The following is a 27,275-nucleotide window of genomic DNA, read 5'->3' as shown; positions in this document are numbered from 1 at the left end:
GTAGTACTTATCTGGGGCACTTCTTTATGGCCTTTTATATAAAGTGAATTCTAAAAAAAACAATTAGTAGTTAAGTGTAACATGCATTCAAACATGAGAACCACTGAAGAAATTTAAATCCAAACTTCTCAGTGCTCTTTCCTTACCATCAAAGTAAGAAATGTTCTAAGTATATAAATAGTACACCTAAGTATCTGCCTTTCTTTCAGTATTGTACACAGAGGAGGCATTCCCTAACGTGATGAAATGGTATTCATTAAGGGGTGATCAGCGGTGAGTTGGCAAAGGCTAGGAAAAGAAATAATAGAGTTTCTAATAACAGAGCCTGTTAATGTTGAGAGGAAACTCAGAGGAGGCCAAGAGGAAGGTTTCAGGCAGTAGGGTAAGGGAAAAAGGACGATGCATCAGCTCCATAAAGAAGAGGCAAGCGTAAATTAGAGAAAGATGGCTTGCATTCTACTACCAAGTAAGGGCTTACTATTATGAGAGCTAAAAACTCTTCAAAGTGAATAAATGGGTTAAACAGAATGGGGATTACCATTTAAGTAGAGCATTCTAACTTTGCTTCAGATCATGGGAATTCTACAAAATCACAAAGGAGAAAATTAGCTGAACAAAACAGTTTAATTTAAAGGGAAATTTATTTCAGAAGAGAAGCTAAGAAAAATTTCTGGAGTTAAGTAATGACATTTAGAATTAGGAGACGTTTATGTAAAAGCAACATCCAAGGATAAAGTTAAGTAATAAGAATTTTCAGAAAGACCTAGAAAAATCTGAGCTAGAGGCACTTTAGAAAAAGAACAAAGAAACGTAAGCTCTCTCTCTATAGGAAATAACTAGGATAGTAGAATTTGACCTAAATTAAAGGAAAATATTACACAACACCTATGAGTATAAGCACAGGAATGCACACACACAAACACACACACATACACTCACTCCTTCCTACCTTATAAATCCCCCCAAAGACTGAGATCAAAATGTTACTTCTGTTCCTCTTCTAGTCTAATTAAAACATGAAATGTTGCCTCTTTCCTGTTATCAGTTTATGCACATTATGGGTTAAATAGAAAAGTTAATATTAATTGAGTGTGTCACTTCACTGCAACATTTATTTAACTAAGTCAGAGAAATAGCGATTATTAAAACAAGGCACAGCTCCAAATTATACACTGTACCATATATGCTAATCTGAGGGGAAAAGACAGTCTTAAACAGTGTTCCCATAAAAAGATGCTCTTATAAACTCTAAAATTTAAGCCCCATTCCAGAAATTAAATTATACACCAAAATATTTTCTCAGAATATAAAAGCCTTTTAAACTGTAAAAAGGATAAAAATTCATTAAGTGAAAAAATAAAATTTTCCAATTATAAAATTTCCTCACAAACCTCTATTATGTTTTAATTCTTCACTGATTTAATTTGGATTTTTTTTTTTATCTTGAGTGGTTGGAATCATCTTTTTAATTTAAATTTCCTATGAAAGAGCATCACAATGCACATTCCCTGACCAGATTGTGTGTGGCCTATTTATTCAAAATGTTTGATTCCATATGGATTTCTTCTCTCTTATTTATAACTTCCAGAAAAGATTCTCTCTAATAAGTTAGCAACTCAAGGGCAACCAATTTGAAATCTAGACCCTGGGAGCACAGTATCTTAGGTCTGCCACCTGCAATGTTTTCTACAAGGACCAGCGAAGGCACACAAAGCCCAAACTTCCGTGTGCAGCATAAACTAAGTGTGAGCCACAAGTGGGTGGTCCACTGAGGTCAGGGTTAAAGTTCACAGAATAATTTGGAAATTATTCTCAGCTTGGATCTCATTTATGAGCCTGAGAATACACCCTTTAATTAGAATACAATTTCCAAAGCAGCCACTCCCTTGACTTTCCAGAGCTCAGTTATTCTCAGAAAAGTAAAAACAGCCTCATCACACTGACAGCTAACAGGCCCCTATAAATTATGCCTTAAATGTCCGACCAAGGCGGCAGCAGGCATCCGGGACAATGGAGACGTTAGCTGCCAGACCTCACAAACCACTCTCAAGAACAGACAGAGAAAAAGAAGTCACATTAAACAGAGCAACTCTCCTTCACTTCTTGCTTATGCAGCTAAGCTGTCCCATGGAAGCTTGGAAAAAAGAGTGGGTTGTGCGTTTGAAAATGTTCCCACACCCCAGCCAGCCTCATTTTTCTGATGATCCCTCCATCCAGCCAACTTCACACTACAGTGGGAACACTAAAATCAGTTCCATGAGAGCCAGCTGTCCACCTCTTCCACGGTGCTCAGGGAGCCACACAGGACTTCTGGAAAGGGAGCCAGCCCAGCCCTGACTCACTGCAGATGCTCCCCTCCTCCCCCATGCAGCTCTGAGCCAGAGCCTTCTTTCCAGGGCCTATTGTTATTACGAAAGATTTACTGGGCCCCAAAAATGTGCTGGATGCTGAAGTAAGAGGAAAACACGCATCTCCTTAACTGTGGGGTTAAGAGAGACAGACATTAAATTATGCGGAGATGGTCAATGACGCTATGTCGAGCAAGCAGCTTTGTAGAGTTTAGACTCTGGGAGTTGGAAAAGCAGCAGCTATCACAATATCAAACTTTCAAATGCTATCCAGACATGAGTCGGGTTTAAGATGACATAAGATGTTCCATTTCGGCAAATCCAGAGATCAAATTTTCTGTAGACCCAACAAAGTCGTCTTGTCTAGAAAAGTGACCAGGAAAACAACAAAAATATAGTTTTTGAAATTTGTAATCATAATTCAGAGTCTAATGTCACCCACAAATATTTGGAAATTCTAGCCAGCTTATTTTCAGGCAGGAGCGGCATTACCGTCTTTTGCCATTATCTTTTGTATATCCCTCCATCTGTCAGTTTTCCAAGCAGCCCTCTTAGAGGGGGCCATAAATCTCTCTCTCTCTGCATTCCTTTAGTGCACATTAGTAGGAAATTAGACAGTTGTTCCCCAGTGCTCCAGTGTCCCATGGTACAGGCTACATCATTATCTCAATAAAGAAACTATTTCATGAAATTTACAGTATTTGTATCACTGTCTACTTAAACATTATAGACAACAGAGTAGTTAATTTTAAATCCATTCCCTTTAATAGCATGAATTCTGTGACTAAAATGAGCTTCACCAAATAGCACAAAAAAATTTTTAACACATTAACATGACTCTCCATAGCCTTCTACAACAGTACTTGTATTTTTGGGTTTTATTCTATGAGTTCTTAATCACATTCTCCTAGTGTGGACTTTGAGAAGAAAGATTAGGGAAATAAATCAATTAAATGAAATACACACACTTAAAATTCAGTGACTATGAAAAAAAAAATAAGACAACAATCATGTTCCCCAAAAGGTAGAGGTAAAATTGTCTCTAAGACCTCTTCTAGCTCTCACTAACTCTCTGATTGTCAGAAAATCACAAATCAAATATGCCATTATCTCACAAAACCCTAAGTTTCACAACAGCAGAGTCGATATTTGGATAGACGACAACCAACGTTTACTTGAAATAATGTTTATTTGATTCTTTGGGAGAAGCTATATAAATCTTGCTCCTCACTAATTTCTGGGTCTCATTTCCTTCCTATTCCCTTCTTGATGACAAAAGTATAAAAAACCAAATGGTTCTAAAATTAAACTAAAACACACTCACTCTTAGAGCTTTTGTTTGATAACTTGAAATTTCCTTCAGTGGTGTGTTTATTGTTATTTGTTTTTTTTTCTACTAAGCTGGTTTCATCTTCCTTTTTTTTTTCTGCTAAGCTGGTTTCTTCTTCCTTTTTTTTCTGCTTTATTCTGTGTGGTTTTCAGTTAGGGACAGATACTGGGCATTCTAGAGAGGAAAGGAAATGTTCCAAGATTCAAAGTGTAACATGTTAACACAAGAAAGGGTCTATATTATGAAGTTGTCTAAATGAAAGAACTGAATTAAAAAAATAAAATAAAACACCACTTGATAACCAGAAAGGAATTCTTCTCCTCTATCCACTCTGGACAACTGAAAATGAGACATTTCGTGGTTACCACGAACGAGAATTTCAAAAGATTTATTCCTGTGCTCTTCCAGGTGTGGCATGGCAGTGATCTTTATACTTACACGTTAACTACAGAGAATAATTCATTATATGCCAAATTCATCTTGATCCCACCGGGGGGACTCAGGGTTCAGAAAGTAAGCTCCAGGTCTAGAGGAGAACCTGACACAGAATAGACATTCTGAATAGCACCCAAAAGATTCTGGTATTTCTAGGCACTCCCAGAGCAAAATAAAGTAAAAATATACCAAACGCTTTTGTATATATTCTACAGAGCAATTTCAGGAAGAGGAAGAGAATTAAAAAAACCAAGCAGTGATAAAAATGTTAATTGTAAAAAACGTTTGGAATCACATGGCTAGAAGAACAGGAATCACATTGGCATTACCAAAGTATGACTCACCGTCCTTTAGTGCTGTCTTTGTCTTTTTACATCTACCTTCCACGTATACTCAGAGTTGTCTCACTTCCACTTAGTTGCTCCTCAAGAAGGAATTAAGTTTTGTCTAAATCTCTCTGAAAATCAAGTCTAAAATGTACTGCTCATTTCTCCCTTTCCAAAGAAAGGATGAAAGCTGACAGTATTATTTATATCCTAGTTTTAGCCCTATATTTTCAAATACTCATAAAAACACTGTTGATTTATAGATTTCCAGCATAATTATACGGGACAATTAACTAAGAGCATATTAACTAGGAGCATATTATCATAGTCATATCCCCAAATCATTCCAACTTTCTCTAAAAATACTTACTTCTGATGAGTTCGTCATCTGAACAATTTCCCCAAATGGACTGGTCTTGCATTTCTCCATGTGTGAGGCGGCTATTGGTAGCTTGAGTTATATCTCTTTCAGTATTTTCTTTGTCAGATTTTTCTGAATAAGAAAAATTATACATTTATTATCATTAAATGTTATATATTTTTCTCTATTTTTTTCATTTTATAGATTTTCTTCTAAATGCTTCTTCGTCTACCATAATTTAAGAAAATGGGAACGGTACCCCTATTGACTGTTGCATATGCTATTGATTCGATAACAGATATTTATTGAGCACCTATGTGCCCAGTATCAAAGAAACAGATGTTTACAGTAAAAATAACCTGTTAAGATTATTGTAAACAAATCATCATAACACAGCAAGTGATCTGCCATGATAGAAAAATGTGGAGAGGTTACATCAAGGATGAAAGTGAGTCCATACATATAGAGAGTGGGCTGACACAAAAAAGCATCAAAGGAGAAGAAATCCCAATGAGTGGTGGAGATGAGAGTCAGGCTGTAATTGAATGAGGAATGATTCAGAAGCGAGAAGGTATAGAAAGCAAGTATAGGGTTCGCTCAGTAGAAACTTAGGAAAGAGTCAAGGATTGTTTTAGGCATTCTCAAAGAGGGAGGGCGTTTAGGATGAGATTTATACGTGGGTTTATGGGTTCTGAGGGGGAAGGACAGTAAGTAAGGAAAAGTAACATCTTACTGGGAACATAACTCAAGCAAAAAGCAAATTCTAACACAAGATAAAATGCATGCTATGAGAGGTCCAGAGCACTAAAGAGGTTCAAAGGAAGAAAAAGAAACTCATCAGGATTCAGAGCTCAAGAAAGGCACTATAGGAAAAGGTGTATGTTGGATGGTCTTTAAAAGATTAGCAGGAGATCTAAAAGTAGAGATGGAAGGAAGCCCATTTGAGGTAGAAGAACAGCATGGGCAAACTCCAAAGGCAGACACTCCAAAGGTTTCAACTCTCTGGATTACGAAGTATTGTACAGGGGGCATTAGGAGATGAAACTGTAAAGGTTTGATTAGGATGGATATTTGAATGCCAAGGTGAGAAGTCTGGACCTAATTTAAAAGCAAGATAAATAAGTCAAGGTAGCCATTGAAGCTTTATGAATTGCCTAATTAGAGCCACGCATTAGGAAGATTAATAAATTTGTGGACAACAGTGGGTCTCAATCCTGACTGCACTTTAACTCACTTGGGAGGCTTTTTCAAAAACAAATTCCAATGGGGCCTGCCAGGTGGCGCGGTGGTTAAGTTTGCACATTCTGCTTCGGTGGCCCGGGGTTCGCCAGTTTGGATCCCACGTGCGGACCTATGCACTGCTTGTCAAGCCATGCTGTGGCAGGCGTCCCACATATAAAGTAGAAGAAGATGGGCACGGATGTTAGCTTAGGGCCAGTCTTCCTCAGCAAAAAGAGGATTGGTGGCAGATGTTAGCTCAGGGCTAATCTACCTCAAAAAAATAAATAAATAAATAAAACTAAATAAAAAACATATTCCTGGGTCCCACCACCAAAGATTCTATTTCAATTTGGGAGAGCGGCACTTAGGTGATTCTACTGCACTTCAATCCTGAGAACCAGTGGAGTATGGATCCATCTAAGAGGGAGGACAGAGTAAGAGAAACTAAAAGGGAGGCTTAGTGTGGTCCAGGTGGAAATTGATGACAGTTTAATCAACTGGATACAAGATGAGAAAGGGGGAAAATGGGAGAAAATAACTAGAGGTTTGCACAGATAATCAGGGAAGATGGGATTGAAGATGACTGATTTCTCTTCATTTGCATTTGACTAAGAAAACCTGGAGACAGGGAGAATAATTTATTAATCTAAAAAAATATCTATTTGTACATAGTAGATATTTAGGCATTGCTCTAGGCAGTGGAGATACAATGAATTATGAGATGCAGCCCAGGCTTTCATGGAGTTTACAGACTGGTGGATTAGTCTAGTCTTGGACATTTAAATTTGCAAGTCACAGAGTTATAGCCAGAAGCAGTCATCTTCCTAAATTTAACTGCTGACGCCAAAGGAATGAGTATATTAAAAGAAGAGTGCCAAGAGCGTTCTGTACAATTAGAAAGGAGTCAGACAAGGAAGAGAAGCTGGATGATGTCAAGCCATGGAAGCAAGGAAAGGAAAGAGATTCAAACAGAAGTTGTTAGTCAACTGTGTTAACATTTCCAGTGGAAGGGAAAAGTTTCTGCACATGCAAAAATTTCTCATGTACCACCAGGATTTCACAACAACTGAAAAGTTCTGCCATAAAACGCATTTCAACACATGAAAATTGATGGACACCACTTAGGGCTAAGTCCAGAGGCTAAGATCTCTGAAAAAAATAGTCTCCAACACTAAGTATTTTTAGTATCAAAACCATATTCAGATAGCAGTAAAATATAAACTACAAGCAGGCTAAACCAACATCTTCTAGATTTATGTAACACTTATTCAGCATTATCATAGAGAAAATGTAATCTTCCTGAGATGTGTTAGTTTCAATTAAAAATCTTTACTTTTTTAAACAACTCCAGAAATCTTTCCACTGCTACAGTCAACTCAAGGCCTTTCTGAGATCATCGACAGAAGAGATTTTTATACAAACTCACTGGTACACATGAACTCTGTCAGCAGCAGTCCTACATACTTGCTGCTACTGTTATGTAGCTGACTGCCGCCAGGTGTCATGCTAGTAGGCTTGATTCAATTAGTAACTTTAATTGAAGCTGAATGAAATTAATTATATAATTTTGAGCTGTTCAAGTTTAATTCCATTAAAATTAATTCATGAAACCAGGGCATTATGAAGCATTGCTGACTAAAAGAAAATAGGTATGAATAAAGCCTCTAGACACACTTGACTCACATTTGAATCATGTCCAATATTCGAGTGCTAAACACAGACCCTCTCAACTCTCCATTGAATAAATGAAAATGTCACGTGGTCCATACGCACACGGATTTAGAAGTGACCCACTAGTAAGAGGAAAATAAAGTTCTTTCTGCTCTAAATATTTATTAAGGGACAGTTTATTATTTTTTTTCTTTAAGTTTCCTTATCTATGGAATTCTAGAATTAGATGATTCCCCAGCGTCCTTCTGAAGTTAAAGAAGAATAGAAAAACATCATTCTCTGTCTAAATATATTCAAGAAATAATAAATACTATGTAATTACTATTAAGCCACAATCATCAGACTAGCCAAATTTGCCTCTTTTGAAAACTAAATGTCTTGGCTCACAAGCTAGTCTCTGGCTTTTGCTATGATACATAGCACCCAGCCCAAAGTGAGGCTCAGAAAAGGTTCCAAGTATAAAAGTTAAATCGACTTTTGCCAATTCTCCACTTCTAAAAACAAAACTTCTGTGACCACTTGACTGTTCTATGACTTTCTAATGCATGTACATTATTTTATTAACATCTCTTTAATATTTAAGGGAATACCTAAATGGCAGCCTCATAAATGGTGCCCAGTTACATCTAACATTGAAGAAAGGCACTGAGAGTGTGTAAGATTTAATCAATAGACAATTGTAAGATGGGCACCATAATGTCCAGCCACAGAACCAACCTCACTACAACTTTCAATAGATGGGGTCAGCCACTACTCATTAAAATGACAAAATAGCAGATTTCTGTTATCAATGTAGGTTTGCTGTGTCACTTCTGAATTACAGAAGCAGAGACCACAGTCCTGGTTTAATCACTTCCTTTCTAGGTTTATGAAGGTTTGCAGTTGCAATTCAACTATTATGTGGGCCCGAAAGACATATCCTATACGCAATCAAGTAATTTCAATGATGTATAAAATCAGTTTATATACATTTCTCCAAGATTTCTATATGTACATCCAACAAGCACTCCTCCCCAACTTAGCATTTTCTCTTAAAAGGGGCCCTTCATCATCTCAATGATGCTGTTCTTCTAAGCCAATGGTTCTCTACTGCAGAGCTCTTTAAATGTAAAGATGCACCAGTCCCAACCTTAGAGGGCTCAATTCAGGTGGTGTGTGTGGGACGGTATTTGTCATCAGCATATACGGCTAGGTTTGAGGGGCAGTGTTCTAAGTAAGCTCTTCTGTACTACACAATTTAGACAAAACCTAGAAGAGTCTATCAAATATTGAGATACAGACCTTGCTTCTCATCACGTTGTCCAGTATTCCAATAATCAGAAAATATAATTTTATCTAACTGCTAATTAATATAGAGGTATTTAGTTCTGTCTCCATGTCAGAACAACTATGAGAACACAAAACCTGAATTATATATAATACTAAGTGGTTCTACTATATATATATAATATATAAGAAATATTAGAGATTAAAATAAAAATTGAAGACACTTTAAAAATAGCACGAGACCAAAGTCATATACCACTAGCATCTGCTTTCAAAAGGCTAGCTCCCAAGTATTCCAGTGTGCCTACCCGGAGCATAGAAGTGCAGAAGAATCTTTGGACGAGTAAGAAAAAAGCTCAGTCTCTGACAACAAGTCCTCCAGCTGGAGAGACCAAACATACACACGAAACAATGAACTACAAAGCAGAAGGCAATGACAACTGCCCTGGGTCATAATTCTGCCTCAAAGACTGACCAGCTGTGTGACTTGAGCTGGATGGTTGCAGAGACTTTTCTGGCTCTAAAATTCTGTTAAGTCTGACTCTGTACAAGGGCTAAACAATAAAGCCAAACTTCATACACACACTGAGGGGTGTTTAGAGTGGAGTAGAGGAAATCATAGAAAAGCTTTTGTAAGGCATCAGATTTGAGTTCATTCTCAAAGAAAGTGATGAGCATGAATTAAGCAAAAGAATCAAAGGGAAAATATAAGAGCTCTAAGTGATCAATCTAAATACATTATATTCTCTTCAGAAATGACCATCTACCTTACAGGATCAATATTCTTAATTTTTCAAATATTTTTCTATTTTTCTAAAGAAGGGAATGAACGGTGAGAAGCAAATTCTCTCCAATCTCAATCTCAATTATTCCTGCTGAAGGAGAATGAGAAAGATTCAGGTAAACAGAATTTCCATTTAATTTAAAATTCTATAATATTTTACTTAGTTGTCCAAATTTAAAATTTAAAATTTTATCCAAATTTAAACCTTTGAGAGTTTTACTTGTTTCAGAGAGATGGGGAATAAAATAATTGAATGGTGATCAACAAGAGAAAAATCTAAGAGTATTAAAAACAAGTAAATTGGGTAATAATATATGTAAAGTATGATATATTCCATTTAACAGCACTCAGCTGGGATGTGGTTGTTAAATAAGTAAAAATAAAAAATTAAATACTTCCTTTTTGTTGAAATAATTAATGAATTTTTGAAATTACAGTATTAGCAATTTTCAAAGGACTTCAATATATAATATTTACTTCATCTTCAGAACTATCAACAATTTAGTAAGGAAGAAAATGCTAGCTCAATTTTACTGATGGGAATACAGAGTGAGTCTGAGACACAGATATTCAGTTGGAAGTAGGATGTTCAAATTCAAAGTTGGAAAGGATCTTGCAGCTCAGTTAATTTCACATTCCACCCTGTGTAGAAAACCCCACTGCAATACTCAGACCTTCCCCAAAATTCCAAGGAATGGTACATCTCATAAAGAAATTCTATGCTTGATTCATTAGTAAGTTATTCAGTCTGATTCATTAGTAAGTTATTCTTTATTTTGAACATAAATCTTCCATCAGGTAATCTGTAACCAGTCCTAGGTCTTGCCATTGTAGGTAGAAATAGTAAGCTTAAATTTTTCTATAAGACAAGAGTTCAAACTATTAAAAAGGATATTCCTTCCATCATTTGTAGTCAAGCAAATATATTCTCTCAATCGCTAAATTCTTTAGCAAATAAGAACAGAAGAATCTAATGATGTTGCATGAGGATGAAATGAGTTTGTCAAAGTTACCAATGAACTTCTAAACGTATAAAGTTCTCTACATGCCACTGTTTTCCAAGAAATAGGGACAATATTGTCATCTAAAAGTATAGATATCTGACTCCTTCCTGATGAATAAAAAGACTCTCAATAGGTTCTCGGGGACAGAAATACTATCCCTACATCGCGCTTTCCACTAGAGAAATGACTAAGAGAACAGGATCTGAAATCAGAGTGCCTGGGTCCACTAAAAATGTGAATCCTGGGCAAGTTAATTAATCTTTGTCAGATTCTTCATCTTTAAAATGAGAATAGCAACAGTACCTACCTCATAAAGAAGATGTGGAAATAAATGGAATCATGCCTAGAACTAGGTTCCATGCCTAAAAACCTGCTATAAACTTATCATAGGGAGGCTGTTAAGGGCAGTGTCTATTCAGTAATCCCTATGTGAAAGACCATGCAAGAAAGCTGTTTCTAGACTGAGTATAAGGAAAGCTTTTCTGAGAAGATGTACGTTATTTTTTTCTTATGGACAATGAAAATCATATTAAAGAAAATGTTTTCTTTTTGACTCAAATTTACAGACAAAACTGAATAAGTGGATTTGACCCTACAGTCTTTATCTGTACATTTTGATTTTCCCCCCAGGTTTGGAACTCCTAGACTACCTATATTTTCCATTATTCTGTTTTAATCATTTTTAAAAATATACTTTTATAAGCTACCTCAAATATTCTGCTGCACTAGGCAAAAGAATGTGTAAATGCCCAAACTAACCACCAAATACATTTTCTACTCATCCATATTTTATTTGCTTACTTCATGAAAGACTAATATAAATAATGGTACTTAGCAGATTATCTTATAAAATCTCATAAAACTTAATCAGTGTAAAATATACCTATTTCTTATAGAAAGGAGTATAAGTAGCTTTCTTTGTGCTCAGTTTTGGGACTTTTGCTTGTTAGATCTCACCTACTTAAATTAAATATTTGATGATGGTTTTTCTGGCAGATCATTTATAATCTACATAGTATGTATATTCTTACCACTATGCAATCTATATTCATACCTCCTTTATCTGTAAACAAAACGGATTTAAGCAATTTCATTCTTACTCTTCCACTTTAAATACCAGCATTATTTCAGATGACCTAAGTATATGCTGGTTTATGAAATCTCAAGTAATCTGAGACTAAAATCTCCGGGAAAAGCAAAAACTCTCGGTCTGTATTTCCCAGAGGCTCAGAACAATGTGGAAATCTACAAATGCTTCCCAAATGTAACCTTTAAAAATCCAAAGATAAGGCAGCTTTCAGGAAGACCGGAGGCTCTGGAATTTTACTCCTTCACTGATCCAAAAAAAAAAATTTCTCAAGCCTAATGACCTTTAAGAAACATTGCAAAACTTACCTGCCTTGCCTAACATTCTAAAACGGATTAAAACCTCATTGTTCAAAAAAGCATGTTAAGATAATCAAAGCATTTTTAACAGATGAATGAACATATGCATAAAATTTCATAATTTTATAAATACAAGAAAGTTATTATATAATCACAGATATACTATAAATGTTTGCTGAATAAATTAAATGCTTAAATCAATTTAAACAACCAATTGTTACTACCAATATTTGGAAAAATAATAAGACTTCTGAGCAAAATCTAAAATGCATTCCTTCAAAGGGCTTCTTGGGTATTTAGAAGCTTATGGTGTGTTTAGATTCAAAGGAATGAAAAAAAAAATGACTGACAACTAGTGTACAAGTCGGGAGTGAGTAGAGAAGAGTGAGTTATACACACAGCAACTTGGAAAATAATTGAAATGCAATTGAATATGGATATGCAAATGAATAGGTACAAAATGCAGCAATAGTTCAAATAATATCTCAAATCAGGGCTCTAAATAAGTGAGGAGAAAGTCGAAATTAGGCACATTTCACTTCACTTCAAAACATGTAGTAGGCAGATTAGATGACAGCAAGCTGATATGGGTATCAGAACACATTATCTCAGTCATCTCAATCTCCTGTACTTTTCCATCTAAAGTTCTTTATGCTAAAAATATATTTTCAGGATGACTGACCCTAAGACATAGGAAACTCCTGCCTCCTCAAATTCTACAGGTTCAACTGTATTCTTTCTACCAACAAGCCGAACATTCCTTGGCTCATAGAGGTCCCTTAGGCCAACCTGATAACATGAATTCAGATGAAAACATTCACCACCCAACATCTCAAGAATATGCCAAGAAGAGCAGGCATGAATACCTTCAGGGACAGGGAAACAGCCTCAGAAGACAGTTTACTCCAGTTTGGGACTGCTTAATTATTCAAAGACTTCCATCACAACTGTCTGAAACCCACTTCCCTTTAGTTTTCACTAATTCATCATATTTTGCTCTTTGCAATCAACAAAGTCTGATCTTCCCTCCGTGTGACAGTCTCGTATTAGAAAATATCTCATGTTCTTCTGTCTTTATCATCTCTGTGCTAACGCCCTCACTTCATTCAGTGGTTTTTCCAGAGCCTTCACATTCTATTCACTCATAGTGCACAAGAGACTTCTTGCTCTTCTCTAGAAAGCTATCATGAAAGAGCTTGTCTGACTGATTGCTGAAATCCAGAGACGCCGTATCTATAGCAGTTCCCTTACTTAGCAGTTGATTAGCTCTATTACAAAAGGAATTGAGGACTCCACCATCTTCTCCTCTTTTAAAATGGCAATATACACCATTTGTAATCTTTTAGCATGATCACTGTTATAAGTGCCACAGTTTTAAAAACTTTCCTGTTATCTCTGTTATATCAAGTGATTTCATTAAGAACACTCTTTCCCAAGCTCTCTGGTTAAGGAATAAATCCATATTGGGCACTATAACAAGAATGCAGGTCAATGGAAATGAAAAGTGAACCAAAGGGGATTCTTTAACCTATAAAGTCATTTCAAAGCTGTGATTTGAGTCTGATCTTGAAGTAAATAAGTGAGAGAGGATGGAGAAGAGCATTTCAAATAGTAGTGAGGCCACAAATAAGATAGTGATATGAGAATGAGAAGTATATTGAAATTGATTTCTTGGACTTCAGAATGATTAGAAGTTAGGGGATGTGTCCTCTCTGATAATTCTCCTGAAGGCTAAAACCAGGAGCCTCTCACCTAATTCACTAACCCAGCCTCTTGCCTTCTGGACCATCTCTTTGGGAGACTGCTTTCTTTGGATTCTCATTTAAGACCATCAAACCATTCTGGCTCTACAATCGTTGCAATCGCATTAAGTTTCACAGTTTGAGTCATCGCCCGGAGAATAATGTGTAAATCCATTACCCTACCTTTGACCCCTGTCCTGACCTATAGATTTGAAGTTTCAACTCTAAATAGACCTTTAGCAACTCAAACTCAACATTTCCTAAAATTCATCACCATTTTGCATCTATCTCCACCTGTTTTTCAACTGTGGTCCATATCTTGGTGAATGGTACTTACAGAAACATTTTTCAACTCTCTATTTTCCCGTTATTTCCTCTGCTTGAACATAATCAATTACCAGAAACTGTTAGTTACAACTTCCCAATTTCTCTCAAATCTACATTTTCTTTTCCACGCCCACTACCAGTGCCTCCAATCTTTTTCTTCTCTAACCAGACACACTTTCCTAACACAAAGACTAAGTTTCTCCTTAGCTCAAGTAAGAATTAAATTCACTTTGCATATTGATGAAAAACGGAGATAGTTATTTTAACATTGTGCCTATTTTAATGTTGTAAACTCCTACACCTTTCCCACTCTCCCTAAGTTCATCTCGTAACTCAGTGAGAAATGAAGAGTAAAACCTCTCAGAAAAATCTTACTAAAGATCCTGTGTGTTTCTTGGGTGATGGAAGAAATAAGAGTAGAGTAGGTCTACATTCATAGAGATCCAAAGGATCAAGGGCTGATGTGCCATGAAAAATAGTAGAAGGACTACACTTTGGAGTAGAAAAAGAGAGGAGAGGAACCTGGTTCCTTTGTACTCTGCCACCTGCTTTCAGAGGGCCTGTCACCTGCTCAACCACAAGTTGCCTTATTTTTAGTGCTCAACTCTGCATAATCCAAACCAAAAAGATCTACAAGCTGTGGATTCTTCAGCTGGGGTCACTAGCAGCCGAATCCAGACAAACTCAACTTCTTCTTGCCATCCTGAGATTCTCCCTCAACCTCTAAATTTGTATGCCCCAGAACTTACCACTCAGCTGGCAACGGGCCATGAACTAATCTGTCACATGGTTCTTGCTGTAATCTTGAATTCACATTTAAACAAGGGATTACAATTTAATTTGGCACACATTTATATCTCATCCTCTCTCTCACTCAGTTTACAAATTCCTTGTGGGCAAAACTACGTATTATACATTTTTAATCTTCACACGACTTTGTACATAGTAGGCACACAACAAGTATTTGTTGGCAGGTTTCCTCTTCCAATGTCTCAATAACAAAATATATGTGCTAGTATGAAAATTAATTTCAGACTTTATTCCTGAAACTACAAAAAAATCACGAATAAAAGCACGTGTATATGAATCATCTTCAGATCATGTGGGTGTGAATCTGAAAACAGAAGTAGACTGCAAGTAGAAACCACAAACGAAATTAATGTTAAAATAACTCCTTTCATAGTTCCTTCTTAGTGAACCCTAAATGCTTAGAATTACAATCTATAAAATATAGCTCGATTTCAAAAATTTATGGTTAAAAACTTTCCTCCTTCAGGATATGTAATGTAAAAAGAAGATATGAAAAGTTTAAGTAACTTCAGTAAAGTGTTAATGGCAAGAGGGGGAAGATGGGGAAGAAAGAGAGAGATGAAGAAAGAGACAGGGAAAGAAAGAGAAGGAAACAGAGAGAGAAGGAAGCATCCAAAATACTGGTGCACAAACACACGACTGATTAACAGAGGAAGGCTGCAGCATCTTCAACCTGCTCCAATGAACCACCAAAGTTAAACTATCCAAACATCCAGAATCTAGCCAGTGCAGAATCAGTCTTTCCTTAAAAAAAAAAACTGAACAAAGACTTTTAGAAATAGAAACATAAAAATCACATCCCCTGCCTCTAACAGGAGAATAATTACATTATCTCGGAAAGACAATTTGGTTGGATTGTTTCCCTCTTTTGTTTGTTGTTGTTCTTCTAACTAATTTTCCATTTGCAAATGGAATAATTTCAGATTGTGTCAATTTATGTTTATTTTCCTAAAATCTTTTATTACAAAAATATAATGCTGGTAAAATAAATTGCACACTGTTATTAGACCTTTCCATGAAGTCACCTCAACAAGATCCAGGAAATAAAGTTCAAAGAAACAGGAAAGGCCCTTCCACACCCAAAAATTCCACAGCTTCTCCAGTAGCACAGTTAAGGTCACTCAAATATATATTCAGCCGTGTGCCACATAACGTTTCAGTCAACGACAGTGGTCCCATAAGGTTAGTACCATATAGCCCAGGTGTGTGGTGGGCTACACCATCTAGGGTGGTGTAAGTACACTCTAAGACATTCACACAATTATGGAATCGCCTAATGATGCATTTCTCAGAACGCATCCCCATCATTAAGTGATGCACTACTGTATTAAAAATCCTTGTATGTGAACTGACCAAACAAAGCCAACAGGCATGATTCTTGCTGGCGAGAAATCTTAGCCTGCCAATTGCACTTCTGGTCTCTCTGGCTCCCCACACAGCCTGGAACACAAGATCAGTTAGTACAAACACACTCTTCCCACACATGGGTGATCCTCCTCCCTCATGCCCCCAACTGCTTCCACCCTGCCAACCTCCAACCCTATGCTAATTCCAAAAGTCCATTCGATCTGCTTCTGTTCCCAAGCTCCCGTATGCTCCTTGCTGAGAAAGGCAATCAACCAGGCTGACTGTGTCCACTAAAACTTCATGCCATTCATTCTTTGTTAAGCCCTCAGTGTTACGTGCAGCCCTTTTGTTTGCCCCAGATTGACTCCCTCTTGAATTCTTCATTCTTCCAAATCTTTTCCACACTTCTCAAATTTCTTGACTCATTCTAACCCGCCTTGCTCCCAGCAGATGTTACCATCTACTTTGCTGAGAATATCTAGGCCTTCAATAATCTCTTTTTCACATCAAATTTTCTCTAGATTATCACTCATCCTTTTCTCCCATTCTCATCTCAAAGGGGAACATTCCCAACTTTCCTAAGACTGGTCTCTTCATCCCATTCCTTCCCAGAATTTCACTCTTTCAAACATCCACTGTACCACGCTCCACCCCATGCCCTTTCATCTTCCATCTCTCTCTACCCCCTCCCTGCTTTCTTTCATCGTGTGCGGTGAGCATGCTCAAAACCCACCCATCAAAAAGAAGCTCTCTACGTGTTTTGTTTCTCCCTTAACAAACCACGACTCTTCTCATCTTCCATGACCACTAAACATCTAACACTTCTGTGACCAATGCTTATGGACTCTTTTTCTGTATTCTTTTCCTTCTCCTCCCTAATGTGTGGTCATTCCCCCAATCTGGTCCTCAGTCTTCTCTCTCTCTCTCATGCCCATCCATCATCTTCCTCAGTCTGTGAGCCTGACTCTCACCACTGACCTAGTTACAAATTCTCTTTTTCAGTGGCCGACTGGCTATCATGGCTGGGGATAAGTTCCACAGAACCGGCAGGATCAAAAGAAGACTCAACAGCTCCTCCTGTGTTTCTACTTAGGCTAAAAAGCAAACTCATGGATGACCTTAAATTTCTACCTTTCCATCATCTCCATATTAAATATTTCACCCAACCATATCAATTCAATTCAACAAAATCTGGACACTGTCCTTGGTTTTAAGAGATTCAAAGATGAATAAGTAAAAATCGATGCCTTCAATGGGCTCTTACAGCTAGGCAAAGCTCTATCTGACTTGTACTATTGTTCTTAAATCTATTTTCTCAATTCTACTCTCACCAGTGCTATCCAATCTTTAGTCAGGCTATTGTAATAGATCCTGGATAATCACTTACCCCTCCCTCCAAAATCATCCTTTGAACTGCCAGCAGATTTATTTTCCTAAAAATGCCAATCTGGCCCTGTTCTTCCTCTTCTCAAGAACTTTCAATAGCTTACCACTGGCTACAGAAAGGATATACAAGCTCCTCAGCAGGAGAATCAGGGCCATCCTCAAAATAACTTTCTCTGCTCCCTCATACAGCCCATACAACCGTCTTAGTGAGGCACTCAACATTCTGTAATCTTCTTCAAGCCTTGCTTTCCACCACCCATCTCCACTGAGATGAGTTCTATCACCATGCTTCTTGGTCCAACTCCAATCAAAAGTTTTCCTTGAGGTTTTCCCAAATGCCCCGGCTGGAGATGCTTTCTCTCTCCCATGTTCTGCCATCACACTTTCTTTGTGCCTCTATTATAGCACCTGTCAGCCTACCTTGCATTATAGGTAAGTATAAATGTATGTGTTTCCCCCAACATCCTACAAGCCCCAGATTTCATTCATCAGTCTACTTCTCTCTGTACTTGTAAAATAACAAGGCTCTATATATATATATATGCAGGATTGAACATTTATAGAGCATCCAAGCAAGGGAGGAACAATGTGAAGAGAAACAAAAAGGCTATAGCAGAGATGAAAATCAACAATAAAATTAAACCTCTATACCAGTGCCCTGAATTACAAACACAGACATATAAATGCTTTCCCTATTCCCATCCTCCATCCTGACCCCGAAACTCTTCCTTTTCATCACCATTTGCTGCCCTCACACTTGTTCTGGATAGTAATCAAGCCCTTCATGTACCAAATTGCTTATTCCAAATATGTATTAGGGCTACTTCAAGGTCAGCAGTGCTGCCCGCCTAACTCAAGATTTTGTCCCATCATCTATTTCCTTAACATGCCCACCGCCAGCTCAGCTCCTACCACGCTAGCCCTTAGAAGGTCTTCACAGTTCCCAGCTCAAACAGTTCAACCTCTCCAAGTGCTGTCTTAAATTTATAGATGTATCTTTAACCACTTGCTTCCTCCCTCATTCTTAGTTTTTCCCAGTTACATCCTTCTCTTACTCCTTTGATTTTTTTTCTTAGCAAAAGGAAATGAATGTGCCTAGTTGATAAGCCCTGCACTTCTATAGCTAAACTTATAAAATGAAGAATTGAGAATCTAAGTTCTAAGTTGCTTGACAATGCCCCCAAATCCTCTTCCAAGGCTAGACAAGTCTCCTTCTAGTTTCCTCATGAAGGCTGTCCTTTCTCAAACACCTGTATTCAAAAGTGTTTCAAACCAGTTTCGATTCAACTTAATTTTGTTCTTGGTTATTTATTTTTGGCTGCCGGAATTATAACAGCACGTTCTCTATGATTTATCCTTGTAAATATATGAAATTTAATAAAGTTTAATTCCAACAATCTTCTAAGACTTATTATAGAACTAAATATAATTTGTCACTCTGTTCCTATGAGAAAGGATAATCCAAGTTCCAAAAACCCAACTTACAAATGAACAAAACTCATGTGCAAATTTGGGGCTTTTTTCCTTATTATTCCACAATGCTGGGATCTCCAAAGAACAGTGTGGGGCAGTAGGACCAGAATATCCACTGAGGTGGTGGAAGAAAGTTACTTTTATCTCATCCTTTGAAATTTTTATTTATGTATTTCTTGTCTAAGGTTCACAATGTATTTGTATTCCAGTACATAAAATTTTGAAAAGAAATTTTTTGAGAATGAATATTCAGGTCTATTTTTATGAAATGAGGTATATGATAAAAATTTTGGAGAGCACCTTTAAGACAGTATGCATGGAGTGATATGATTTAAAGTTTGGCACTCGAAAAAGGGACTTTTTTAAAGCTTCCTACTAAAACAAAAGAAAGCATTTTTAAAAATCTATCAATGTAACATGTCTTTCTACAGATAAAAGCCTCTAAAACAATGATTCTCAACTAGAGATAAAGAGCGCCTGGAGCTTGTTAAAAATGCAGATTCTTGAGTCTTATACCCGGAGATTCTGATTCTTCCGGTCTGGAGAGGAGCCAAAATGCCAGTTGCCTGGAGAGATTAGGATAGGTCTCAACAGTACTGACATTCTGGGCCAGAGAATCCTTCGTTGTGAGGGGCTGTCCTGTCTTGGGCATTGTAAGATGTTTAGCATTACCCTGGTGGCTGACCTCTACCCACTAGATGTCAGGAGCACCCAGCCCACTCCCTGTTATGACCACCAAACGTGTCTCCACATGTTGCCAAGTGTCTCCTGGAGGGCGCAATCATCCCCGATTGAGAACCAGAGATAGCAGCCGTCCAAAGATGACACACTTTGAGAAATGGCATCCTTAATCAAAAGGATAAAACAATATGCTAAAAGTAAAAGAACATGGATATTACAAGCATACATTATATAAATTGAAATAAACAGGCTTCCCATATAGGAAATCTGATTAGTCACTATAAACTCCTGACAACTCAGCTAAGCTTCTAAGTCAAAGCTCTTCTTATGTAATTTCAACTTGGAGATTTTCTCCCTCGTTTCTATTTTAAATTATTTTTAATTAACTTCACTGGCATTTTGCATCCTGCTATGAAAAGTCCGCCTAATAGTCTCAGAGGACTCTCCCCAGAGAGAAGAGTGCATTAAATCACAAATTATCACATTAAAGTATATTCTAGCACTTAACAGTCCAACAGTCTAAGTCTTGGCAAATACAATGGCGGCTGGGGGTGGGGTGGGGGGAGGAGAGGCAGGGACACAGGCTCAAGTGATTCACAGTATCCAAAGCCTATTATCTTCAATTATCCATCCGTAGGAAAAAGTTGTACTGATTCTCTGCTTCAATCACATTTATCACAATGACATGTATTTTACAATTTGTGCTTTCACCCTGATTTCTCCTGACTGTGTATGAGACCTTGGGCAAGTCACTTAAATTCTTTGGATGTCCTTTCTAAAAACTAAGCCAGTTGGACTAAATTTTCTAAAGATCCTTTTAGTTACAAGTTGCAAATTTATAAATGAAGCATTTAGCTAAAAGGCTCTTTCAACTATATGGATTCTCGTAACTGCTGCACAAAAAAGCAAATACCTACATTTGCAGTGTTGACAACAGAATGAATTTTAAGATGCTTAATCCAAAAAACTGAAAAATGACAATTAGATGAACCATGTATACAACCATTCTCTCTCAAAAGCAAACTAAGTTTGGCTCAAATTGTCCTTCACCTGTTAAGACACAAACAGGTACTTTGCATGAGAAGATAAATCAAATCAATCTTTCAGAAGTTAGTCATAAATCGGGGAACTGTTTTAAATTGCATGTTTACTTTCTATTTTCAATAAGAGAGATCACAAATCAGCTGCTTAGAGGCCATTTCCAGCCTGCAGGTGTGGTTGTTTTGTTTGGCCTGGACAAGAATTATATTTAATTAGTTGCCAACTTTTAAAAGGGGAGAGATGATACATAAAAATACATATTTCCAGTATCTCTTGAAATACTGGAAGATATTAGCCCAAATGGCAACAATGAGCTGGAACTGAGCAGGCCTGCCTTCCGGCCCATGAGCTTCCAGCAGCCCACCACCCCCACTGCTCTTCATCTTCTGATACCCATCCTGGCTCCCTCTTACAGCCTGGAGCACAAGAACTTATGTCCTTGCTCTGTAACAACTTTCAAAATACATAGAGAAGATTTTTAATGATTTTAAAGGAATAGAATTTTGCTGGCAGAATCACAGCAAAAGAGTAGAAGTTTTAAAGAAACAGAGCTATGCACTCAATAAGGAAAACCTTTGTAACTGAATGCTGATAAGCAGAATGCGCTACACTGGAGGTTTCTAACTAATCACCTAAAAGAATGTAGAAAGGAATTCTAGAGTTGATGGGGAGTTCAGACTCGAGACCCGCTACAATGACTTTCAACTTGAACGTTCTATGCCTTTGGTTAGCAGTATAGATAGCTCTTTACAACATAGTAATCTATGCATAGGGTACATCATACGTCTTCATGGACACGCATATATACACACACACATACATATTTAACTTTGTTTGCAGGGGAAGACTTGACCTTCTCCTTCCTCTTCATAAAAAGGTATTTTCTGTTAACTTTCATAAAATATTCCATTTTTCTCACTGATTTTAATATATAAAATTTTTAAATTGTTTCAATTAACTAGGCAGCCACATCTTACCAGAGAACTATTCTGAAAAGATGACAAAGAATCCAAGGACAGAAGGAAAAGGATAAAAGAACTCAAGGAAGAAGCTTAAGAGTAAAGCAAAGCTTCTTCACTAATGTCTTTACCAAGAAAACCAACCCAACCATGAGCAGCTACCTCTTGAAGCCTTTCCCCCACCCACTCACTCCAAAAGTTGTTTTCTTTCAATAAACCTTATGAAATCTGCCTGTTTGAGACATAGTATTTTAACAAGATTCAATGGATTTTCTTTTTTAAAAAACCAACTTTATATTACACTTACAATTAAATTGATGCCTATTTAAAGGATGTTGTGAGTCAAAGTTAAACTAATAAAAATGCAATATGTAACTATGTTGCTAAGGCTAAGCCAATTCTCAGGTAAAACAGAACCCAAGAGTTTACACACTATTAACAGGTGTGTTGTATGCAGTCAACATTCCACTTCAGACCATTCTGGATTCCCGCTTCTTAAAGTCAGATCATGTGATACCCTACAGCACCCCATCTGCACAGGTGCATTAAGTAGCACTGTAAGTTCTTCTAGTTGACTTTAAAAATGCATATTATTAAAGTTGGAAATTGTAGACATCAACTATTTCCAAATCAATCGTTTTTCTAGTGCGTTTGATGTTGATTTTTGACATAAGCATTGTTTAACAATAGTGATTAGCTCAAGTGCGAACATAAAGAGCCTATCGATGAGCGATATGATTACTGAGGGCAGGCCTAACTACAGGAAAATGATTGTGTTGCCAATCCAGTGTGCAGAACAGGGGCAGCTTCTGGGAAAACATATGTTTTACATTCTAGCTCTGATTTTCTGATTTTCTCTGTTTAGAAAAAAATGACTCACTGTTTAGGAGCAAAACACAATGATAAACATAATTCAATTTAACAGCCCTGAATGCCAGAACATTTTAATTTAGCCATGGATGTTTTCTGCTTTTACCTATTGTGGGTTCAACATTGACTATTTCTTTTGCACTTCCTGCTGCCTTAAAAAAAAAAAAGAATCCCAAGATACTCACTACAGTATTGTTAAAGGGGAAAAAAGGCTATCAGATATGCTTAAAATCAAGAGTATAAAGTAGGTTTTTGAGCCCAGGAAAATTATTTCGTTTATATCAATGTGAGAACTCTAAATCAGAATGGCCCCTAGAGGAAAAGGCATCAGAAGAGGAAGGCCCTTGCTCTCTGTCACCAGTGAAAACCTGAAGTAGGTGACCTTCAAGAGAAGAAAGATACGATCTGTTGTTTATAGCTTGTTATGGAAGTTTCTCAGAAACAAGAGTATTTTCTTTACAGGCTGTATGTGTTTACACTTTGGAAGAATACAAAGGAGCTAATTCATTCTTGGAAAGTGTTTCTTTTAAAGCATGTTTATTTCAAAACAAAACAGTTATTGTAAACGAATGAATCAGCCATTCCAAAGCAACTGGTCATAGAAACCTGGATTATCAACCAAGTTAGTTGCAGAGTAGCCCACGACAAACAGAAAGATGAACCGAGAGCGCACGCTTGTTCAGAGAGCAGAGGCAGTCCTGGAGCTGGTGAAGACACAAGAACTGAAGAGACGTCGGGGACAAGGGCTTTAGATCCCGCACCTTGGAGTCTTAGGCCCCGAAATGCACAGACTTAAGAAAAGCAATCCTGTCATCCTGTTTCTCGGCAGCCAAAGGAAGGGGGAGTGGAGGGACCAGCGGATCCCGCCCTCTTATCCGGTTGTTGATCTAGGGTAGGAATCCTGGAGAACTTGCTCGAGTAAAGCTAACTATGCAGAAGTTCACTACTACAAGGTAGGAATCTGTTCTCACGACACCAGATTCCCCAACGCCACCCCAATCAGTAAATGTGTGAACAAATTCTACAATGCAACAATGACAAAGAAGCTTGCAACTTGCAAGCGCGCACTCACCCTGGCCCGGGCTGCCCCGCCGGCCGCCGCCCGCCTCGGCCGCGCGCTGCGGCCCCGCGGGCCCGGGAGCCAGGGCTTCGCCGGTGCCGGACATGGGCCGCTCCACCGCGCTGCCGCCTAGCTCGCCGCCCTGCGGGGCGGACGCAGGAAGGGCTGTGAGGTGTTGGGTGCAGGGAACTGACTGCTTCTGGCGGAAAAAAAAAAGTGTTTTCAGAGAAGAGCACACCACCCCTGCGGGACATTCCCTCCCCCTCCGCTTCCCTCCCCCAAACCCCACCCCGGGGAAGTTTTGATTTGAAACCAGAGAGGAAAACTGTTACCCAGCAAGTTGACAGCAGCACAGTCCCGGGGTCGGAGAGGGGCACTGAAGAGGGAGGAGGCGGGGAAGGGAGATTGGATTTGGGAGAAGCTCGGGGGTGGGGATAAGACCCCTCCTCTTCCCAGCCGGGGAGACCACCACCTACCTCGGCATCCCCCCAACTCGCTCAAAGCCCCTTCCTCCTCCTCTTCCGCCCCGGAAAGTTAGCGAGCCTCCGGCAGCAGTCGGATCGCGCCCCGGTGGCCTGACGGCGGCGGCCGCCCCTGGGCGTCCCTGCCCGCCTCCCTCGGCGACACCGCAGTGGCCGCAATTGCGGCAGCCGCTCCGCCGGCTGCGCGCTCTCCGCCCCCTCTTTCCAGCCGGCTCAGTCCGGCCAGCTCTCCTCCAAGGGGGACTTTTCCTCCTCTGCCTCTCTTGCCCCCTCCGCCACTCCTACACTCCTGAAACACTTCTCCCTCTGTTGCTTCTTTTCATCACATCCGGATCAGGAGGCCTCGAACTCTTGGCGGGCGGCCCGAGGCTGGGGGCGGCGACCCGGCTCCACCGCGAGCTCCCTCACGCCCCGAGCTGTCTGGGTCAGGAGGCCAAAGCCCGACGGGGCTGGCGCAGGCCGGAGGGGGCCCTCCCGGGGCTGGCACAGAGGAGAGAGGTGGCTGGCCCTTGGCTGGCCGACAGTGCCCCCGACCAGAGAGTCACTGCATCCCCTCTCCCAACTCCTCTTCCCGGTGCTGCCCCAGACCAACTGAAATTCTGGGAATGCCCAGAGAAAAGTAGAAACCTCCAGGGTGGACAACGCAAAAGAAAAAATTACAAAAATATCAAGCTTTCCTGGTGGGATAGAGAATGGGTGGTTTTGAAACCTTGACCCCTAGCTGAGGGTTTAATCTCTGAAATTAAAATTACCTTTATTCTGTTTTTCAGTTCTTCGTTTATTTTGGTCAGACAGGATCCTGGTTCTGGTAAAACCAGTTGCAGTTGCATCAAACCACTAGAGGCATCCAGGCAGGCAAGTCTGACACCCTTGAGGATTGCCTGGCCCAGGGCGCCAAGCCCCGCCTAGCCCAGCCTATGGCAGGCTGAATGCCTGGAACTATGGCTTCTGTGGTGAGATGAACTTGTGGCCAGAAGTAGAAAGCTGATCACCTCTCCATTTATAAAGGAGACGTTCTGATGGTAGCCTAATCTGATGAGCCAAGAATAACAAGTATAAGGTAATTTGCAGATATAAAGTACTTTAGTAATACATTCGGATCACTTTTGCTCTCTGTTTCATCATGAGCGGAACGCAGAATTCCTTTGTAGAAAGCTAGAACAAACTCATTCTTTGAATCTTTAGGACAAGACAGGAATCACAGCAATGTTATAAAAATTGAAGACAATGTACGCTGGATACATCTTTCTGGGTGTATCATTGATAATATCCCAGGAATTTCATTTCTTCAAAAACCGATTCGAATTGATTCCAATTGACTGAGAAGATCCATTTCTTACTTTTAATAAGTCAGTGCCACGAAACTTGCTTTCAGTTAAACCTGAAAAACACAGCCTTTGAAGTTTCTGATGACGGTTATTCAGACCATACTCCCCAAAAGACAAATGACATTTTGCCCAGTGACCTATGACTAACAAACGCTTTTTTTTTTAATTTAGAGATTTCAGAAATTGTGTGTATGAAGGTGCCTTAACTCCTAAAACCTTGTCTATGGGCCTGGACCATTTGGAATCTGCCTGATGGAAGCAGATTGATTCTGATGGTAACTGAATTACTATTAGAGAATAAACAGTTAAGAAGCGTTGCTGTCTACTACAGCATAATCTGCAAAGGAGTGGCATAGAAAGTGGCTGTTCTGGAAGATTCTGTTTTATCTTTTTCTTATATGTTTCCTTGCCTCGTTTTACTTTTCCTTTTTTATCCCCTCACTGAGATGTTAAAGTCCATGAATATCAAGAAATTGCAACACTCTTCTAGAAAGTTACGGTCGGTGATAAATATCTGTTAATTTAATTTCACACAGTACTTAATGTTGCACACATGGGAGGTGATTCAGTAAACACTCCTTGAATTAAATTTAAACATCTTACTCTTTAATGGGGAAGAAATAAAGTTGAAATAAAAATATTAGGAACAAATGAAAGATTATGTGGTAGAATCATCGAGATGCTCAGAAGCTATATCTTGCTCAGCTGTGTGACTTTGGGCAAGTTCATCAACCTCTCTCTGAGCCTCGGTTGCCTCATAAAGTGAGAATAAGAAAAGCTATTCATAGGGTCTCATGAGGATTAAATAAGATAATTCTATAGTATTTGGTAGAATGTCATCTATGACGGAAGGTGCTCAAAAATATTAACTATTATTATTATTATAGAGCAGAAGTATTTTGATGGGTAACGCTGAGCATGGCATAATGACTGTATCACAAGGGTCATGTCACAACACCATGTAAACTATGCCATGAACTTTATACAAATTATCTCAATCAATTCTTACATCAGCCCTATCAGTAACTTGCGAGGATTATACCTCTGGATTTAGAACTCAGGTCTGTCTGACTGCAAGTCTATCCTGCTTCTGTAAGTAAACTCAGGTCTTCCCTCTGGGAGGACCCAGAAGTCCACAGGATACCAGCCCATAAGACACCAATGCATAAGATACACCATTTTAAAAAGTATGGGCTCTTAAGTGTTCCGCAAGCTGCCCATTTACCCCATGCCTTGCTGTATTTGTTCGGTCTGTCTAACTAATCCCTTAGGCTTGGCTCCTGATGAGCACTCCAGTGCACTCATCCTCTCATTCTTTTCTTCAACAAATATGTATGAAGGTGGAGGACACTGTCATGGGTGCTGAGGACGCACTAGTGAAGATGATAAATGTGGCCATTGCCCTTGTGGAGCTCACAGTCTAGAAGGAAATATGGACATACAACTACTTACAAGAGTCACTGAGTGGGATGGCAAGGGAAGTTGTGGAATGCTATGATACTACCTAGCAGGGAGATGTAATCTGGTCTAGGAATCAGGGAAAAGTTTCTGGAAAAAGTTGTCTCTGCTGAGACCAGAAGGAGAAAATAAAAGAGAAGAAAAAATTGCTCCAGCCAGAAGTAGCAGTGTGGGTGGAA

At 38.7% G+C, this 27,275-nt stretch overlaps 1 protein-coding gene across 3 annotated transcripts in view; it reads right to left on the bottom strand.

The window, feature by feature from the left end:
• The window catches only part of MDFIC (MyoD family inhibitor domain containing), an 89,132-nt gene extending 63,976 nt beyond the window's left edge, over positions 1-25,156 (bottom strand). The window contains exons 1-3 of one of the 3 annotated variants that reach the window (XM_070616294.1): positions 25,063-25,156; positions 23,841-24,027; positions 4,810-4,932 (exon numbers count right to left, since the gene is read on the bottom strand). In XM_070616294.1, coding sequence (XP_070472395.1) covers positions 4,810-4,932; positions 23,841-24,027; positions 25,063-25,140 — 388 coding nt within the window. In that variant the 5' untranslated portion in view covers positions 25,141-25,156. Of the gene's footprint in view, positions 1-4,809; positions 4,933-23,840; positions 24,028-24,304; positions 24,446-25,062 lie in introns of those variants that run through there. The other 2 variants (XM_070616295.1, XM_070616297.1) reach the window with 2 other exon arrangements.
• Between the last annotated feature and the right edge of the window lie 2,119 nt (positions 25,157-27,275).

Source organism: Equus przewalskii, chromosome 4, assembly GCF_037783145.1.
Source record: "Equus przewalskii isolate Varuska chromosome 4, EquPr2, whole genome shotgun sequence".
Lineage (NCBI taxonomy): Eukaryota > Metazoa > Chordata > Mammalia > Perissodactyla > Equidae > Equus > Equus przewalskii.
Note: the sequence above shows the minus strand (reverse complement) of the source record. Positions and strands in the feature narration are given on the sequence as shown.